General features: G+C 39.8%; 2 protein-coding genes across 5 annotated transcripts in view; one reads left to right on the top strand and one right to left on the bottom strand.

Annotated features, from left to right (window-relative positions):
• Positions 1–487: 487 nt before the first annotated feature.
• MPC2 (mitochondrial pyruvate carrier 2) lies at positions 488–10,522 on the bottom strand. Its single transcript, XM_081858557.1, has 5 exons — positions 10,216–10,522; positions 5,449–5,489; positions 3,022–3,106; positions 2,550–2,661; positions 488–721 (listed from the first exon to the last, which is right to left on the bottom strand). The coding sequence occupies exons 1-5, from the start codon at positions 10,319–10,321 to the stop codon at positions 682–684; spliced, it is 384 nt and encodes a 127-aa protein (XP_081714683.1). The 5' UTR covers positions 10,322–10,522; the 3' UTR covers positions 488–681.
• A 549-nt stretch (positions 10,523–11,071) lies between these two features.
• DCAF6 (DDB1 and CUL4 associated factor 6) overlaps positions 11,072–20,441 on the top strand; it is a 48,208-nt gene continuing 38,838 nt past the window's right edge. For 2 of the 4 annotated variants that reach the window (XM_081858458.1, XM_081858457.1), the window contains exons 1-2: positions 11,072–11,326; positions 20,144–20,205. In XM_081858458.1, the coding sequence (XP_081714584.1) occupies positions 11,233–11,326; positions 20,144–20,205 (156 nt within the window). In that variant the 5' untranslated portion in view covers positions 11,072–11,232. Of the gene's footprint in view, positions 11,327–19,690; positions 19,797–20,143; positions 20,206–20,441 lie in introns of those variants that run through there. The other 2 variants (XM_081858459.1, XM_081858460.1) reach the window with 2 other exon arrangements.

Genomic DNA, 20,441 nt, shown 5'->3' with positions numbered 1-20,441 from the left:
CTTAGATTACTGTGACCCAGCAGTGGGCATTTAATAATGCCCCCCCAGCAGTTCAGAACTTAGTATAGCTCAGCACTGATTATACTTCAGAAAACTGACCACTGCTCCAACCGTTCTGCCATCTGAAGATACTGATTTTAATCTAAAATGTTTACCTTCTGTATTTCAGGCAGAGGGATCACACAAAGCATATTATGAATTTAAGTATTTTTCCATCTTCAACATCTTAGTCATGACTTAACTGTGGCATGAAAAATGTAAATCAAGTTGGTCCAGTAGCACCTTCATGCACAAGGTAGTTCCCCTTGCCAAAAAGATGTGTGTGCCCAATTATCACCAAACCTACCCCCAACAGCTGCAGCTCCATACACTGCATCAAATGCTACCGAAAGGGCTGGTTCCCTTATCCTCAAGAGCAGTTTTGGAGGAAGGGGTATTCTGCAACTACTGCTCACAGCCCTTAAGATCATGAAAAACCTACTGAAGGTACGTAGCTTAAGGTTTTATTGTTTAGTAGAAGGTTTTATTTCCATGTAAAGAGACTGCTTTCTAAACTTATAGAAAAAAACATGCTCTACCAACTTTAGTAAAAATTCACACAGGGCAAAATGAACAAGATTAAATCTAGGTCCCTTGGGAAGTTGCTTTGCAGATGAGATCTGAGGAGCTGAGCTTGAATTTCTACTTCTCCAGTTCTTTGGCTTTTAGGTCTTGGTTATACCTGTCAGAAAAAGAATAGCCAATTATGGTTACAGTTCAAGGTTTAGGTTACATATTTTAGCTTTCCCAGACACAATCTGGGTGCATGTGCTTCCAAGGAGGGGTTGCTCTTTGCCAAGGTTAAGATATCATATACTACCATTGACTGTAGCAGAGGAGGGGGCAGTGACAGAAGCAGCTTTTCCCTCCTCCCCTTACATGTTTTCTGATCATTGTTGACTTTTTTTTTGGGGGGGTGTAATATTTCAAGGAAGTGTTTGCTCTGTTTACAACCAGACACAAAGTGAGGGAGCACTTACTGTTGCAAGGTAGGATATCTGCTTTTGAAACCCTGTCTCTTTTACAACTTCACAAATATTTGTCAGCCACCTTTTAAGATGTAAATCCCCTTTAAGCACTATTTGAAAAGTAACTTAATTATTCTATGTTAAAACTTGGGAGAAGGCATATAGGTAATCTTTAGGAATATTACAGCTGATCTGCACTGGTTTTTAAAAGTGCCTGCAGTGCAACTCAAGGTGTTTGTTCATTTGGCATGGACCGAGTCTCCTCTACCCAAGGACTCCGCTCAATCAAGTAAAGATGCAAAAAATGCTCCTCCTCAACTGTCTTAGTGTCACCTAGAAGCTAGAGTAACAATCACTGTGTGCCAGGAGCAGCCAGGGGCACTTACCTAGCCACCCTGCACTGGCAACACTGTGGTTTTTGGGAAAGGGAGAAAGGATAAGGAAGGCATTTGGCATTCACACCGTTCCAACCTCCCCACCGCTACACCTTTCCTCTTCCCCTCCCAGTAATCTTCAGTGATGGTGGTGCCAGGAGGCCAAGTAAGCATTGCTGCCCATCCTCACCAAACATTTTTGCTGTGTACACAAACTAGTCTTTCTAGAATGCTGAACCCTTAAGAATGGAAAATAAACTTAGGTAGGTTTATTCTAAATGCTACTAGGAAGCTTTAGATTAGGTCATATTTAAACTAGCTACAACTGATGCTTATTCTTTATACCTAACACTTTGCTATAGGATGGCTTCTGCCTTTACAACTGTTGCAGTTCCAATACTCAAGACAGAATATAGACTAGCACAACACCTGATGCAAATGGACTGCTATACCCAATTGTGATCTATTTTACCAGGATATTAAGTATAACCACTGGTGGTTTGGATCAGTGAGGGATAATGCTTAAGAAGCTTCTACATCCACTCTACAACTATGTTTTGGCAGGAGGGCCAGGGCAACAGTTGCATGGCTTCAAAACAGTTTCTCAAACTGTAGAGGCTTGGGAGGGGAGTCAGAGGGCTATCATGTTATATCTTACTGAGGCAGTCAGGGCTAAGGATCTGACGGTGTGGGATATGCCACAATTCCTAAAGGGAGGAGAGGGTTGCCAGCGCCCAACTTCATATAGGATAGTTACTGCAGATGCTGAAATGGAGCAGGAAGCAGGTGGAAGAAGAAGAATAGTGCAGAAGGATTTAAGAGCCTGGCAAGGATAGGCGGGGGGGATTTCCACTGCACAAGCCAAATAAAGCCTGGATATTGATAAATACAATGGTTTAGACTGGGGACTGAGAAGTCTCACAGGGAAAGGTGTGGGAACAAGCCTCTTGGTTGCCATGCCTTGAGTAGCATGGCAGCAAATGAAGTTTCTCCGTCATCACTCCCCATGACAGAACATTGGATGTTTCATGTACTGTTAAAGCAAATGAGTCATGCCAGGAAAAAGGTTGAGAAGCCCTAAAGTGAAAAAAGCGGCTCAGCCAGTCTGAAGAACAGATCCTAGAATAGGCTACAACGTAAAGTCTTCTGACCTACTTGCCATACCTACCTCCATATACGGTATAGCTGAGAACCTCCAGCACAGCCAACAAAGAAGTTAACTGTAAAGAGACCCCAGTTTTTAGGAATAATAACTAGCGAATATCTCGACCAGATAAGACCTGTTGGATCATAAAGAAAGCAAAAGTTAAATATCAAGTAGATTTATTAGTACCAAAGGTCAACAATGATTGTAGTATCAGATGTTCAGATTTGGGGCAAAGTTTTATCTAAACATGATAGAAAACTTCATGCTTATGCCATTCAAGTTGAGTGTTCTCAGTTATTTATGAGCCAATTATCTCTCCCCCCCCCCCACTTATAGAATGGAAGATGGCAGCACTAGGAACTGGCATCCCAATCCATAATGTGTTACATGGAAGCAATAACTGGTTCTTTCCTCCACAACTTCTATTATCAGCTGATGATTTTTTTAACATTTAATTAAAAAATATTTAACAGCAAAGTGAGAATAAACATACCTGTGGCCGTTAGCACAGCAGATTGTGATGTGCTGAGTTTATCTGCTGGTCTGGTCATATCAGCCATTCCAGCACATACCAAGCCCTATAAAAGGAAGTAGCAGCCAGCTTTAGTGCAGTATTATAGCAGTGTGTCTTCATTAATTAGAACCTAGTCAATGGGAGTTATGGGGTGTTGGGGAGCAGTAGCACCTCTGGTGAGGAAGACATTGTGCTCATTCTGGGGTAGTTTGTTTATCTTTGGTCCCTACCCTGCACTCGACTCTCACTTGTGGCTCCTAGAAGCTATCAGCATGCAATAGTAGTCACACTCTAGGAATGGCTTCAAATGGCTGGCTAAACCAGGTGAAGGTAACCAATGAGTCTCGAACCCTCAGTGTGTTAGGAACTTCCCCTGCATGCAAAGCCAGGCTCTGGTAGATTGAGCGAATGAGACCAATAGTGGGTCCAACGGTCAAGAAGGTAGATTTTGCATGTACTGGAGCAGGAAGTGAGAGGGCAGATGGGGCTTGTCAGTCTGGGAAGGCAGCCCATCTAGGAGAAGGAAAACTCAGATCCTATACCTCTGCTGCTTTGTGGGATATCTTTGCGAGAAGAAAAGGTTAAGCAGTAAACCCTACACAAATTCAGAGTGGTGTCCCTAAGACGGTTGGATGGCATCTTGTATACCTCCTTCCGGTAATTCCTGCAGCCAAGCTGGTGCCAGACATATTGCTCTGCTTTCCTTTGGACCACATCAGCAAGGCCAAGGGAGGTCTTGTTGTCTGGGCAGCCCAGGACCCCCATACACACTGCCCAGGCTTATGCTCTAGGGAGGTCAGCTGGGTGCTGCTAACACAGCGGTTTGACTTCAGCCCCGGAGGCGCACTCCAGTGTCTCTTGAGACAGACGGATTCCAACAACAACCGTTACTATAGTTCATGCACTTCACAATTTAAGAGCTAGAGTAACTCCCATGTTTAGGGAACATGTTACATGGGAGGAAAAGTTGGTGGAGACAAATAATAAATTTTAGCTGGTTTGGACAGCCAGCTGAATCTTGTGATTCTTAATCCTGTTGAGTGGATTAAGTAGGTGAGGTACAAATAGTGGCTTGTACTACTGCAACTGAAAGAGCAAGAGTTCTTGCTGCTTTCAGAAAGCCTCCAATGTGCTACTTCAGGGATAAGGGTTTTGCCTTTTTACTGTGCTACACAGGTCAAAATATATGATTGCCACTGCTGAGTGTATCTGGTATTATTCGGCTTCAAACACACTATAATTGATTGATGATGAAGCAAAGAAGCTTGGCCTGTTTTAACTGAAAAAGTGCAAAGAGATTCGTCTCCACAGGAAAAAGATGGCAATTATACAAGGCTGGTCCCAGAGGAACTTGACACCCAGCTAAGAGTTGTTTGAGTTAATTAACATATTGGACAGGAAATATTTTCTAAAAGCTTTGGGACTTGCTAGACAAGACAATACAGATTTCTTGTCACTTAAAGCATCAGTGAATACTTGGGAATTAACAAGGAGAAAGTGTTGCAGAATAAAGGTGCTACAGCTGAAAAGACCCTGCACTTCATGCTCACTCACCATGCCTCAAAATGTTAGGACACTGAGCAGAAGAAAGATCATACTACACAGGAAAGTTCATGTGGAAGCAAATGGCCCTTGAAATATCAAGGCCTATGTATTTTAAGGGCTTTGTGCATCAAAACCAAATGCAGTATTTAAGAACTGGAAAGTTGTGTTTCCCAATTCCAATAAGCAGTCTTGCTGTATTTATATTAAATGTATGTCCTACTGATATTAGTGGCTTCCAACTAGTGACTATATAAAGTTGCCAGTGCCATGGTTGTAGTTACAGGTGCAACAAAATAGCACTATGCTAGTTCAGAGAGAAGACATGCAGTGTTAGTACCTAGTTTAGTAGAAATTTCTGCTAAAGTGTCAGATGGCATTTCAACACAATTAAGGTGGGATTTATTTCTACATCTTTCTTCCAACATATCCAAATGCTTCTCATGGACCAGCAGAATTCAGGCAAGAAGAAAGAGTTGTCTGTCTATATATACAAACAACATAATTATTTTTAGTCAGGTTCCATTAAAATACATGCACCACAATTTATTTTATTCATGTATAGCCTGCCGGTCTCCCACAAAGGGCTCCAGGGAGGAAACAGAGTGGAATACATTTTTTGGGGGTGGGGAGTCTTGTGACACTTTAAATACTGACCAATTTATTATGACATAGGCTTTTGTAGACTACAGTGCACTCTTTTCAGATGTATGAAGTGTTATCTTGAGCTACATGTATTGGGTGGGGGAGAAGTGTAAAACAGTGAGGTCAGAAGCAAATGAAATGCAGTACAATAGTGATAATTACTAGCAATGGCCAGTCACAACAAAAATTGTCAATAGTACAAACCTCTTCTCAACTTACCCATTTCATAATAGGGGCCCAGAAAAACACTGTTTTAGGACCTGAAAGAGAAATATTTCATTACTGTAGATACATGATTCTGCTGTGTGACGATTTGCACAAAACCACTGAATTGTGTGAATTATTAAAACAGCAAGTAGCCTTGATGCACATGCACCAACAGGATTGTTATGTTTTACACTACAGCACAGGGGAGAAGTGATAAAAGCTCTTCTGCTGAGGTGCAATCAAATATCTGAAAACAGGAAATGGGAGTTATGACACAAAGCACAGTTTTACCAAAGTGGTGGAAGAAAATGCAGATGACACCCACACACATGAAGAAATATTATCCCCTGCCCTAACACTGCTGCCTTTGTCCAGAGGTACCAGGCACTACTTTCTGCCATGATTAGCTGGGGCCCCCATCATGTGTGGGTCAGGAACAAATGTTTCTGTCTCTAGTACAGTACTTGTTAACAGTGCAAAAACTACAACAGATCCACAAAGTTGCTTTTCTCTTGCAACACAGGTTTTGCAATTGTCTGTTGATCCATTTTTCCTTATGTGCAATCATAATACTTATAGAACTCTATTCAAAGCACTTCATGAGGAATCTGACACCAAGCTGAATGCATATTCTGCTTCCTACCTTCTGTTGTCTGACCTGTTCAAACTACTTTTGTACCTTTTTTTGTAGCACCTGAAGGTTACAAACACTTCGATGTGTAATTAAAAGAAATGCAGAAAACAATGTCGCTCCTATGGAAGTGATGGCCAATTTCACGATTCTCTGGAGCCATTCTTCTTCAGAGATTAAACCAAAGTCTTAAAGAGTACTTTGCCGTACAATGTGAACTTTTCATTGTTTGAAACATTGTTTGATTCACTCCAACCCTTTTTGTAGCAAAACCCTCACATTTTGCAGCACCTCCAAAATTAGGTTACTGTCTTACTCATTGTGGGTCCATACTAGAGTTATTGTTCTTCACCTTTGTTTTTCAATGAATGTATGAGACTGGTGCACAACCACTAAACAACAAGACAACTGTCTGGCAAGTTCACATTGTTGGTAATACTCTGTTTTTAGTGTCTATTAAGTTTAAAGCATACTTAGAAGATGCCCCAAAGAGCTCACCAGGGTGGCCTTCTGGGAAGCAGAACTTGCAAGTCAACAGTTACTCACTTGTGAAGGTGCAGCAAGATGTGGGCATTTCACTACAAAACCATTGCAAAACTTTGGTACTGATTTGAAGAAGAACTTCTATAGAAGTTGTTCTAGAGTTAAGCTATGCAACTGAGAGAAACATTAAGTCAAGATGTTATGTAGGTAAATGAAGATGCTACTTTCAGTGATGGGATTATTCAGGTTGTTTTTTTAAAGAAATCATTATTCCTAAATAACCTTAAATTTGTTGCAATCTGTACATTTCTTGCAAGACAGCAGCCCAGTTATTCTTGATGCATTTGAGGAATTCTAAAGAGCTTTCTATTCAGAGGAGCTACACAAAGAACAAATGGAAAGCTCCAAGTCATGTGGTACTGCTGCCAACACCAACTTTCTATTGCATAGCAACAGTCACGAAAAGCAGAGATGGCTACTTTTCAGAACTTTTCATGTCCTTTAGCAAGACTGACTATCATGAGAGACAGAAAAAGTACTGAGACAAGTATAGGTAATTAGGGTGTTTCACAAACCAGATGTGACAGGATTTTCCTCAGCTACTGCAGCTTGTATTCTAGGTAAAATGTCACTTATCAAATTAGGCCATCAAACTGACCTGCACCATGGACATGACGCAGATTTGGAAAATATGCCTGAATGCCAACAGCAGTTCAAACTTGGACACTCAGTTCAACAGGTATGAAACTAAACCACATCTTTAGTCGAAACCTTTCCTTTAAAAATGAGCCAACATTTGTCAGAAGCTCAAAGGCAGAATATGCTTTTTGGAATAAAATTTTTGCTACATGTGGACAGTAAACTATTATTCCATGAATTTCCTTTTCCAGAAAGTGAAGATGACATTGTGAGGAAAGGAATCTGCAACACCTGACAATAATTTATTGTATTCCTTTCATTGCTTGACTTTACTTCAGAGCCTTAATAATACAGCAAATATATGAACTACTCACAAGGTATGTTTCACAAACATTATGTCAGTAATCCTCAGCACTATTGAGTAAGTTAGAGCAGCACTGTAATTTGCTACCTACAGAATCCAGAGCAAACGCTGAATCAGGTGGCCTCAATCTAAAGTCAGGAACTATACTAAAGTCATGACATGCAAAACTAATTTTAAATTTGCATAAATGTGAAGTAGAGTCCCAACTTCAATTTTAAAGTACAATATGACAAGTTTTGCACTACTATAATTCAGTATTTGTATTCACACTTCCTGACAGACTGGTTTATTTCTTCTGCAAGCTTCTTTCACAAGAAATAAATGTTTCTGCCATCAGGCCTTTGGTATCAGTTGGATCACCTTTCATGGTATTTTTCATTTGTGTAAGAGGCATAGTACTTTGCTGAATCCAAGTCTCCCAATAAAAGCTGAGACTATAAAGTAGCATAATGTAGGAACACGTTATGTTCTGCACAGAGAATTTACATCCATAATTAAGTAATGCAGTTACTGAAGTATAGATAAGATTAGCTTTTGCAACTACCAGAAAATCTTATGAGAAGTGATTCCTCTGTCCAAACACCACAAACTGGCTTGCACTAAAGAGTGGCAAAGGAAGAAATAATCTTGTTAATTGATTTTTGTCTTTTTATAAAGCCCATCTGCAAATGACCTCTAAAGGATTCACACTGGAGAGATAGTGAAGCCAAAGAAGCCAGTTGCAGATAAAAAAGGAAAGATAAAGAGCTGCATGTTTAAAAATGGATTATAAGTAATGATAAGAGAATACCAGTACTTTCCCCAGTAAGTAAATCAAAGCGTGATTATGGTTAAATTCAGTCTAGAGGAAAAGTCAACAACAGAGTAGGAATTTGTAATCAAGTCTACCAGTTTCCTAATTTTTAGACTATTTTGTTATCCAGTTATGTTGTTGTATGGTTGCTGACAGCCACCAAGAATCACAATGTTTTAGGAAGTTTTGAGAAAGAAAAACCTAATGGCAGTTTCCACTGAAAACCTATATTTCAAAAGCCCCTTGAATGAACAGAAGAGGATCTCCTGACAATATGATAAATGAGGGATGGTGTGTGTGGGGGGGGGAGGGATTACTTCCTATAACTCACTGCTTTTCTTTCAACGTGCGTGGGAGTAAAGCAGTCGGCTACCTTTCTAGGACCTACTGTATAATTTCTGCTGTTAGGCAACCATTAAGGCCACCTCTGGATTTTAGTGGGCCCTAAGCAACAGAACTGCAGTGAATCCTTTCTGAACATGCAAGTTTTTGAGGAGCTGGTTCAATTTGACTAAGCAGCATCCCTTCACAAGAAAATAATCTTTTAAAGGAGCAGACAGTTGCAAGATTGACCCATGCCAAATATTGTAAATTGTATGAATGTTAAGAAGGATGCTAGAGTACAAACAACTTGGCACCATTGAGTTCAAGGAAGTGAATTATGAAGATAAGATAAATTTAAGAAATGATAAAAATTTTGGAATATGTTGGTTATATCTAAACTTTTTAAGATTTGAATAAAATGATAGTCAAAATTAGAGATATAACATTGGAAAATTAGTTATGAAGATTAAAAATAAGGGGATAAATTTGCTGAATAAAATTATAACCAGGAACGCAGGAGCGGGAGATGTGAGGGAGTCCAAAGAAGTGAAAAGATCTATGTTAAGAGATGTGATATTGTATTGTTTTATTGGCATTGTGATTTAAACAAAAATTGTTAATAAAAAATATTTTTTTAAAAAAACAAAGATTGACCCATGCCATGTAGGAAAGCCCCAACTTTATCCTCTAAGCTGACCTGCTTCAATGAAGGACAGGCATCTTGAATTTTAAATAGCAGCACAGAAAGAGGACTTTCAGCAGGTGCAGCTTCTCTTACCCCAACATGACAATTTCTCTTTGCATCTGGTCACCATAATAAATCTCTCTCACCATTCCTAGTGAAAGGAAAGTTTGTTTTCCCAGAAGCATCTGTGTCAAAGAGGACAAACAGAACTTTGACTTCTATGCAGCCTTTGTTAACAACAATAACAATTAACCTGCAGGAAGCAGAAGCATAGAAGGGCTGGTCTCAGGCTGCACTAAGGCGGCCAAAAAACTGCAACTCAGACCTCCACAAAGCCCGCCCACCCATCACCATGGAAGAAATGCTACCACCTTGCAGGAGTTCTCAAGGACAGAGACTAAACCATCTACTTTGCCATGTCTCCAAGTACTAACCAACTCTGACCTGGGGCGTTTAAATTTTATTTCTACCCCCCTCGTTTGCCAAAAAATTCTGTCCCCACCCTGGCCTTTTCCTACTCCCCATAATCCTGTGAGGTAGGCCAGTATGAGAGATGGCAACTGGTCCAAGGCCAATGGCTCCAACTCCAGTCCCTGGTCTGGAGCGAGCAGAATGACCAGATACAACACAAGCACACATTTTTCACTCCCAGGTTTATAAGCGGGGAACTGAGGCACTGGAGGGTGGGAGGGGGCTTTGTTTTGTTTCCAGGCATATATTATTTGTTTTTACAAATAAGGGTTCTCTCCCTCTCTCAAACACACGCACACGCACACACTTTCACATACACCATTTCACGAGTTATCCCCAGCTGGCGAGCAAGGAAACGACCTCCCCCATCTCCTCCTCCCCTCAAATACCTGCCGGGTGGTTGTACAAGGGACGCAGCCGGGGCGGCAACATGAGCTCGATTCGGTCCAGGAACCGGTGGTAAGAGGCACGAAACCCCGCGGCGGCGGCCGCCATTCTGTGTGCGGGTGACAGCGGCTGATGCAACGAAGCCCCCGCTCGACCTGTCGTCGTCCTCCTTCTCCTCCGTCTGAGCAGAGGAGGGGGGAAAACACAAAAACCCACAACCCCTCCTCACGAACAGAAGCAGGTGGTGGGGCGAGCCGCTGTTCCTGATTCTGATTTGCCCACGGACGGAGCAAGAGGCGGGGCTTAAACTGGTTTTCGTGTTATTGGCTAGCTACGCCATTACCGGCTTTGCCCCACGACGTTGATGACATTCTTGCGGTCAATTGGCGTCCTCTTTTTATGACGGTATGAGCGGCGGACGATGACTGATGACGATTCAAGCAAAGCTTTCGGGGACCTGGCTCCCAAAACAAACATGTCCGCCTTCAATGTTCCTTTGCCCTCACCCAGGATGGGTTTTGTTTTGAAAAGGCTCGTTAAGGGTGGTGGTTGTTGCCCTTTTAACTCCCCTGCTTAGACATCTTTGAGCAGCCCGTGTACAGAAAGCGTAAGAAAAGCCGATAAGGCGGCTTTCTCCCGGTGTCCAGACCCGTACTGAGGGATGACCGCTAAACGGCGACACGGACGTCTCAATGACCATTTTTGTGACCGTGAGCGGCGGTAGGACGAGGGGCCGGGTGAATTCTCGCGATATCCTTTGCGAGCGGATCCCTGGATGTGGGAGGAGCAGAGGAGCAGCGAGGGGAGGGGCTTAGTCTGCCGTTGCTGGCGCCCGACAGGGGTGATATTGTTGTTGAGCGGCGGGGTGGTGGTGGTGGTGGTGGTTACGCGCGCGTAAAGCGCGCACGCGGGTCTCCATGGTGAAGGCGGGGGAGGGGGCGGCCTCAGCAAGTGGCAGCGACTGATGTCGCTGGCGGCGGCAGCGGCGAGTCGGATCCCCCTGGTCAGCGCGCGGTGCCATGTCCCGGGGCTGCTGTACCCACCTCCTGTGGGATGTGAGGCAGCGGAGTTTGGGGCTGGAGGAGCCCGGCCTGTTGCGGAGGCGATACCTAGGTGAGGAAGGAGAAGGGCGAGAGGGCGGGGTCTGAGGCGGTCGTGGGTCGCCCTTGGCCCCCCTCTTTCTCCGGCTGAGGGGAAGGGCGGGCGGGGTTGTTGCGCGCTGTGGTGGGGCTGCTTGGCTGACCCCCAGCCCCCTCCTCGGGTCATCGTGCGGGGCGGGGAGGGGAGAAGAGGCGGCCCTTCAGCTATGGTGGTCGGCTCAATAGCTGACCCCATTCCGTCCTTCTTCTCCCTTCCCTTGTATATACAGCAAGTTTCCACCACGGTTTCGTGAGGGGGTGGGGATGGGAATGAGCGTCGGGTCCTTTTTGGAAAAGCAAAACCGAACTGCGACGGCACGAAACGTTCAGAAGAAGTATTTCTAGTGTGCTTGTCTCTCTTCACGGATAATTCCCCCCTCCCCCGTTTGCACTACGCTCGGAGATTTTTCTGAAATAATTTGGGGAGTGGCGTTTCACTCCCTCTTTCTGCAACTTCCCCTTCATCTTTGGATGCTGAGTTGGAACTCGATAGTACTTATTCTATGATATATAAATTTTCTCACACACTTGCACCCCCAGCCCGTGCAAAAAGTCGCAAAGAGAAATCAGAATGGCTTAGTGTCTCTGCTTGCCATTGCCATGAGCTAAACAGGTTGTGGATGTATTTAACTGTTGAAGGCATTTTTAAGTGTCATAAAACTGTACCTCCCATAGATCCCCCCCAACTCCCTACAAAGAAGAATGTAGCACGTGATTGCTTCTAGTATATTGATTCATAGAAAAGTTTGGCTGTTTTTGTTTGTGTTAACAAATCTGCATACATAAATAACTATATCATGCATGGTTTCTGGGTATAGTTTGTCTTGGGCAGTGATAGCTAGTTAAATTATGCACTTTTTCTATTAGAAAAATACTAATTTCACTGCATTTTCTGAAAGCATTACAATATTGCTACAAAATTTGGATTTTTTCTTATTTTAATTCAATTTTTGATATACAAACATAAATATTCTTTGGACTCAAGGACAGCTTACTTTTTTACCCTATATGGGAGGTCTTCAATCTGTTCTTTAAGATATTGCTGAATATGTTACTTTAAAAACTGGATGAAAATTTATATGACAACATATATTTGATAGTTTAAAAGCAAATGCACCAGTCTACAAGGGATATTTGTTCTCATGACTCATATATATATATATATATATATATATATATATATATATATAAAATATTTATTGGTGTTTCAAAAAGTTACAAGAATAAAAAAGAAAGAAAAAGAAAAACAGAAAATACAAAATACAGAAAAAATTAAAAACAAATAAAAACAAATCCATCTTTCCATATCTTATCTATCATTTGCTTGTTTCCTTGACCTCCTCACACCTCCCTTTTTTGTATTCTAGTTCATTAGTTGTTTCAGCAAATCCTTTCCTTCTTTGTTTTTATCTTACTAATTTATCTTAATATATTGTAACTTTACATTCTGACCTGTTAACAATCCATTTTTACTTAATCCTTTATAACATTACTGCTAAAACCACATAGCTTCATTCCAGCATCCTTCTAACATTCCTTAATTTTACAATGTTTCTGTAGATAGACTTTAAATTTCTTCCAGTCTTCTACTGACTCTTCTCCCTGGTCTCGGATTCTGCCAGTCATTTGTTCTCATGACTTTCATTGATCCGCTTCCTACTGAACTTGTGTTTGATATGGATGGAAGTGAGGCATTCATCAGTGATACGCACCAGAGCACAACTAGATTTGGACTTGTGCCAAATCTTTCCCCCACATGTTTTATTACCTCCCTTCCTCTGGGAATTGGCTTCAAAGTGAAATTTAAGACTATTTAAAGGCGTTATCAAGTAGCTTTCCCCACTCTGTTCTTTATCTATGGTCTGATTGACATCATTGTCATTAGGTATAGAATCACAGATCTAATTGGCTAGAGTTATCTTATGATGATAACTTAAGTGCTATAACTAAGTGTAAGTTACTAATAACCAGGTGTTAAGTGTAGGAATGAATTGGGGAGGCTAATGCTCAAAGAAGTATTTTATTACTGCAGAAATATTGACTATGTATTTCAATTATTGTTTAATTGGAAGAAAGGGGTCTTCATAGATTTTACTGCGTAGACCACCAAAAACAGCTGACTTGAAAAATATTTTTTACATCACTGCTCTTGCTTTCTTTTCTGTATTACAGCAAGGGCACAGGAGCAGAGTGATGACCATGTTTTATTTTTTTATTTTTTTAAGTGATCTTTTGGAGAGGGTCGTGGCATGTTACCTTGTTTTACTGTTTGAAAGTTTAGTTTAGTTTAGAAATGAGTGCTTAAGATGAGAGAACTCCTTTGTGTATTTTGATCCAATATAACTTTTAGATGTGTATGGCATAAAGTTTCAACATATTCTTTGTTATATTTTATTTACACCTTCATGTTTTTCATTACAGTAATAAATAGTACAGCTGAGCCCCATTCTCTATTGATTTGCATCAAATGGTTGCTTATACAGTCATTTTATGTTATCTTGTTGCAGATTTATAGTCAAAATATGTTAAAATGCTATACTTGTATATCTTGAAACATACCTAAAGAGAAACACAGTTTTGAAATTCCTCAGTCATTGTGGCTGAGAAATCTGTTAAAATGTATTTTATATTGACTTGTTAACATTTTGAAGGAATTGACCTTTCCCCCAGAGAACATCAAATCCTAGAGACATGTAGAATTATATAAGTTTCATAGGCTACTCTTTACTGAAGTAATCACCTAAAGTGTTTGAGAATCTGTAAAGAAAGTAGCTAAATTTATAAGCCTTCTTGTCCTCTCTTTTGTTCTTAAAGTGGCAAGTGGACTCATTTACCTATGGTGTCCCCAACCATGTAGATGAAGGAAACAAAATTTGCTATTGGATAAAGGAACTGAAATACAGTTTTGAAAAATATGTTTGTCACAGCCTTTGTCAAAGAAATTGTTTCTAATTGTAGGTTATGTGTTTGAGATATAAAATAATAATTGTAGGTAATGTTTGGCTATGTGATTCTATATATTTGGAATTTAAAAGCATATTTATATTATGTTCACAGTAACTGATTTTGAATTAAAATAGCCACCTGTAGCCTGAGTTAAATCAGCAACCAATATTCAAGTCTGAAATTACCTATTTTATTCCTATTATTTTCTAACAAACCTGCATTTGTAGTAGTGTTGTAGTGTAGTAGTGTTGTAGTAGTATTCATAGCTTTATTTAATTGCCACACTGAGCAATGAGAAAGTATGAAGCAGCTTTCTAAACTCAATCTGTGTGGGAGGAAAGAGCAGTGACATATTAAAGCACCTTGGGAATACTCTAGGATCCAACTTTGTCATTGATGCCCATGTGGTTCAAAGTGCTTTCTACCAGCTGAGGCCTATTGTAGATAGAAGTGCAGTAGAAAGTTATCAGTATTTTGGTATAATCCAGATTACACTACAGCAATGTGTTTTGTCTAGGACTGCCTTTGAATACTGTTAAGTAATGAGCTAGTACAAAATACAGCTGCAGATTTTTGATAGGGACCAGCCAGTTGGACCATACCTCATAATTTCTTAGATATCTTTACTGATTATTGGTTACACAGCTTTGGACAAGGGCATTTGGAGGTATGCCGGCTACACAGCTAGTAGGCTAGTGCATCTAGATCATTGTGCGATTTGCACCTCTCTGTGTTCCCATCTTCTGAGGTGAGGGTGTGAAAAGTGGGGAGAGCAGGCTGTTTCACTTGTGATGTCCTGCCTTTGGAATTCTTTTCTCAGCAAGATTTGCCTGGTGCCTTCTTTGATACTTTTTTTGCTGCCACAATAATACGTTTTCTGGGCTTTCAGTTACTTTTCTTTTGGTTTCAACTTTTTGACTATGATTTGTATTGTTGCTGCTTTTAGTGTTTTACCATTGAGTTGTTTACAACCTTTTTGCTGTTTTAAATATTTAAATATTTTGTACTGGCTTTGTTGTATGAGCATATTTATATTGAAGGGCAGCATATAAAATTACCAGAAGAAAGTTTTGTCATACCCATTTAAAGACGTACAGACAAATTAAGTAGGTGTGGAAAAAAGCAGCAACAGTCCTAAAGCAACATCAGTGTAGTGGACTCAACTCTGGAATTTCCTCCCACTAGAAATCAGACAGGCACTGTCCCTATTAAGTATCAGACAACAGCTTAAAACAGTTTCATTTCAGGCCTTTGCATCATGAACATGGTTCTAATGCTCTACGCTGATGTTTTTATTTATGTTTCAAGTTTTGTGCGTTGTACATATTTTTTTATTTGTAAGCCTCTGAGATGTGGTGAAAAGCAGTGCATATTTTTTTAAAAAAGAAACCATCACCACCTGTTGTATGAAGTCTGCTTCTGACAGTCTGTTCCAAAAATGTAAAATAGCATTCTCATTATTTGGCCACATTGTCCTGTTAGCAATCCTGATGGTCTGATATGCTCACACTGTCATGAAGGTGGTTGCACCAAGTTTCTTCAGAGAGATACTTTTACATTAAATAGCAAATCTATAGCAATATCTATACATTGCAATTGCCTTTTGTATGTTAATTACTTGGGCTATATCTAATGCTGTAGCTCTGCTGGTGCAAGGGACTTGCATGTGTACATTGGGACTTCCATTTCTTCTCTTCTGTCCTGCGCCCTCCCATCAGCTCCAGAGGGTTGGGGGATTCTGCTGGTAGGTTTCTGCTGGCATAACATTGTCTACAACCCAGTGCAATTAAATATTGGATCACAACTAAAAGCTTTAAAAAAGTTAAGTCAAGAGTTGTTTAATATTTAAAATATTTTATTTCAAAACACAGTTTTATTAGGAAATACATCTTTTTTTAAAAAATGTAACACACTAGTGGGAGCAGGGAGAATGAAGAGACTGTAAGATAGACTGAAGAAGAGTAAACTAAATTTTAGAGAATATGTGGCATATTGCAAAATATTTACCATAAGCAACAGTAGTTAGAAGTATAATTGTTTAAGAACGATCATAGATTGCCTACCTTCTTATAGCATAATCTTTAGTTCATAGCACTGCAGCTTTTATTTGTGCTATCAAGTTCATTATTAATACAGTGGCATTAGTTTGAAAGGGGCTCTCTAATGCAGTTTGAAAAAGTTTATAGGTCTTGTGAGAGTTGTTTGCTTAGCATTGCATTCCATGTAGGATGACACAACTTCAGCATGCTTGGGAACAAGACTAGAGATACTTTTAGAATATAGCCTTGCTGCTCTCACATCTGCAGATATGTTAATTTTAGAGGTTTGTAAAGTGAATAAGGTTTCATTTAGGTCATTTGCTACAATTTAAGTATAGTAGTTTACCTAGCAATCTTGACAATGACCAAGTGATATTTTTTGTTTGGAAAAAGTTCAGTGTAGTAATTTTAGTAAATATTTAGTTATTTTAACACACAGTAATTTTAAAATAATTTTTAGATTCAATGCAGATGGCATTCCTGCTTGTATTCATGATTGATTGATGGTGAGGAGGGCAATACCATATATGGGTGACTTATCTAGACATGTACCTGATATATAAAACATGGTGTGTTGCTTTGCTGCCTAAAGGCCAGTGTTATACTAAATCTGCTATTTTAGCCGTGCCATACGTACATGATAAAAATAATGTGTTTGGCATTCATTCCTCAACATTTATGACAGGGCTATAGTGCAACCAAGGTAAGTGTGTTGGTAGTGTAGAGAGGTAAATATACCAGAAGGAGTGTCTCCACCCCCATCATTCAGCCTGAGGTTCAGTGCTGAGGGCCTTCTAGCGGTTCCCTCCCTGCAAGAAGTGAGGTTACAGGGAACCAGGCCGAGGGCCTTCTCAGCAGTGGCGTCTGCCCTGTGGAACACCCTCCCATCAGATGTCAAGGAAATAAACATATGTCTCACTTTTAGAAGACATCTGAAGGCAGCCTTATTTAGGGAAGTTTTAAATGTTTGATGTTCTGTCGTGCTTTTAATTCTGTTGGGAGCCTCCCAGAGAGGCTGGGGAAACCCAGCCAGATGGGCAGGGTATAATTTTATTATTATGATTATGAGCCCCCACCTATTTGCAGTGTAGTCTGGACACAGTGAGAACTAGGCCTAAGTCCTTGGTTTGCTGCAGAGAGCGTGAGCTTCTGCTTCTGCTAATGTTTTCTACACAATATGAAACGTGCAAAATATACTTTTTATGGTCACTTAAACCTGTAAAAGCATATAGCATATTAAATTCCCTTTGTCATCAAAATTAAGTTGCTTTTGTGAACTTAGTATTTTAAATGTTTGACTTAGTCTTGCTGTAACACTGTTTACCTCAGTTAAAAGCTCAAGTGATTGTAACATTATCAGTGACTAAACAGGAAAGGTTATATTTAGCCATGCACTCATTTAAGATCTGTAGTATGTCTGAAAGTGTAATACAGCTATCAGGATTGCTACAAACAGAATTCTTTCTACTTGCACAATAGTTTTTCCCCTGTTCCTGGGTGAGAGGAAAATACATCTCAACTATTGCAATTAAAATGGGAAATTTATACTTAAATTTACTTATTGAAGAGTATTTTTAAAAGGTGATAATTCAATTAAAGTACAATGGTTGTGGTACTCAGAATACTTAAAAGTTTCAGAATTATCACTTCCCAACATCACATAGAATACTAAAATCTGAATTTTCTCAGGGTTTTTTTTTTATCCTGTTGGGGACAGATGTCCTCGGTGCTCTGAGCAACACTGAAATTAACAACATGTATATTGATCTGCAAAGAATAGCCAACTGTGCTGCAGGAATCACTCAGTGATCCACAATATATCCGAAGCTGTCATAGCTCTGGAATCACTGTTAAGTAAAACAAACTGGGAGTGTACAATGTTCTTCAGAGAACAGCTAACATGCTTTTTTTTTATGATGACCGTATAATATTTGCTAATGATTCTGTGTAAGTGGAATGGCAAATGCATCATCTGGTGAAAAAGATGACATAAAGTCAGACTGGAAAGGAAGATATTGAAAACAAAATGATGACAATTGCCTGAAAAGTCTTGTTAAAATCAGTGTTGAAGAAACTCAAAAAGCTAAAAGCTATATCTTGGCAACAACAAACACATTTGACTAGAAGGGCAATAGCAGCATAAGAAAGATGGTATGGGCCAGCTTTAATAGATTTTCATTGCATGATCATGAGTTTCCAGTGAAGACTTATAAACATAACTTTACAACACAACTATCATGCCTAGTGTGATAATTTTCTGGAATAGGTTATCTATGCTATAGTACCTGTACAAGCATATATGGGTCAGTCATATGGCTTATTTTCAAAAGAGAAAGTAGATTTCCTTGCCTTCATATATTTGATCTTGAGAGATCAAAAGCTTCTGCTTGGCAAACCTAAAATGCTTTGGGCCAATCCAGTGGCAAATAGAATGTAACATTGATTGCATTTAGGGAAAAACAGGTGAGGATGAGTTGGATATGGGCAATTCCTCTGCTTACAGTGCTCATCTGATGTTAAGTATTAATTTCATAAAATGAAGGTTTTAATACATTCTCACAAGAATATCTTTAGAGTGGAATTCAACACTTTTATTCACACAAGTCTCTTTCACTATTTCATTCTGCAGCCTCTATGTGCCCCAAAATCTGTTCCAGAGGGTCCCACAACTTCCAAAGCAGACTTTGAGGTTGTGGGGGTTATAAGGGAGAGGAGTGGAATGCGAAGTCTTACTGTACAAATGGAATGGACTCGGGCCCTTCCAGCTCTACACTTTTATGATTCTGTGGAATCTGTTCTGCATGTTGGATACAACCTTAAGTGCAACCTGTAATGCTTCTAAGACTGGTAGACTTGATTTATGTTTACATGGGTCTATTTGTAGAGAAAGTTTGTCCAAGCAATACTAGTTTGCTTTTATATGATTGAAACTCATACTGATTTGTATGAGTGGAAAGACATCTTAAACCTTTTAATTCCAATGTATTCATTTACATGATTGTGCATGCTTCTTTTCCTCATGGTTTTCTTTGCACAATGTACCAGTAATAATTTATATATTTAAGTGCTCTTGATTCTAGATTATGGCATATGATTGTTTTCTACCAAAAAATCACATAACAGCTGAGCAGGCATATGAAGGAACTGATTTGTGAGAGGAAAATAGCTATCTAGAACTCTTATTTGCCAACAGGTGGATACAAAGTAGCTAATATTTTACCTTAAAGTATGGGGCGAGTGTCTTACCATATCATACTGAATCTCGGTCACACAATGTTTTTGTTAAAGCAAAGACAACTTACTCATTTGGCAGTGTTCACTCTTGTCCTTGCAGATGAAACAACAGGAGGGATCAGGGGCATGTGGGATGTGCTATTCCTCAAGGAAGGGACACCAGGGAAAACCAGGACATTTTAAGTGCTGAGGCCTGTGGGGAAATCTGCTCAAGTTTGGGGGCGGGTACGTATTGCCTCTGACATTGTACTGATTGGGTGATGATGCATTATGGTTCTTCCACCTGGACCCATTTTAGGATGGGTCAATGCACGCATGGCTGGATGGAACTGAGAAGGAGCTCACCCATCACCCAGAAAATCCCATTACCTTTAGGAAGGTTCACATTGTGTTTTAAGAATCTTAGGTGTAGAGGCAATGCAATACCTTCCATAGAAAGAAAGAAGGCACCAATACATATATATTTATAAAACACACATATATTTATAAAGCATTATATTTTATAAATATATTAAAAAATTACTTTTGTAAGTATCTAAACCTTTTTGCTAATTTTGCATTTTCCCCTCCAGGAAGGAGAGAATTTATCCAAAGATTAAAACTTGAAGCAACGCTGAATGTGCATGATGGCTGTGTAAGTGATTTTTGTTTTGTTTTGTTTAAAAAGAATGCATGCTTGAACAAGAAGTTAAGTAATGGTAACTGGCATTTCCATGACAAGATGAACATGAGCTTTTAGTATTCTTCCCAGTATATCTACTTTATTTTATTTTATTTTTTTCCCTACTGAAAATTTGTTGTTATAACACATTTTTAAAAACATGTTAGGACGTACAAGATTGTTCTTGTAAGTGTGGTAAGAATTTACTT

Source organism: Podarcis erhardii (assembly GCF_964252035.2).
Source record: "Podarcis erhardii genome assembly, chromosome: 4".
Classification (NCBI taxonomy): Eukaryota; Metazoa; Chordata; class Lepidosauria; order Squamata; family Lacertidae; genus Podarcis; species Podarcis erhardii.
The sequence above is the reverse complement of the archived record's forward strand: the minus strand, read 5'-3'. Positions and strand labels throughout refer to the sequence as shown.

What these genes read in the sequence shown, in the direction of transcription:
- MPC2 (XM_081858557.1), bottom strand. Translation starts at nt 10,321, where the DNA reads ATGGCGGCCGCCGCCGCGGGGTTTCGTGCCTCTTACCACCGGTTCCTG. An exon ending in CTTGTACAACCACCCGGCAG is followed by an intron (nt 5,490 to 10,215) that starts GTATTTGAGGGG and finishes TTTCTCTTTCAG; the next exon opens with GTCCTAAAACAGTGTTTTTC. An exon ending in TGCTGTGCTAACGGCCACAG is followed by an intron (nt 2,662 to 3,021) that starts GTATGTTTATTC and finishes ATGATCCAACAG; the next exon opens with GTCTTATCTGGTCGAGATAT.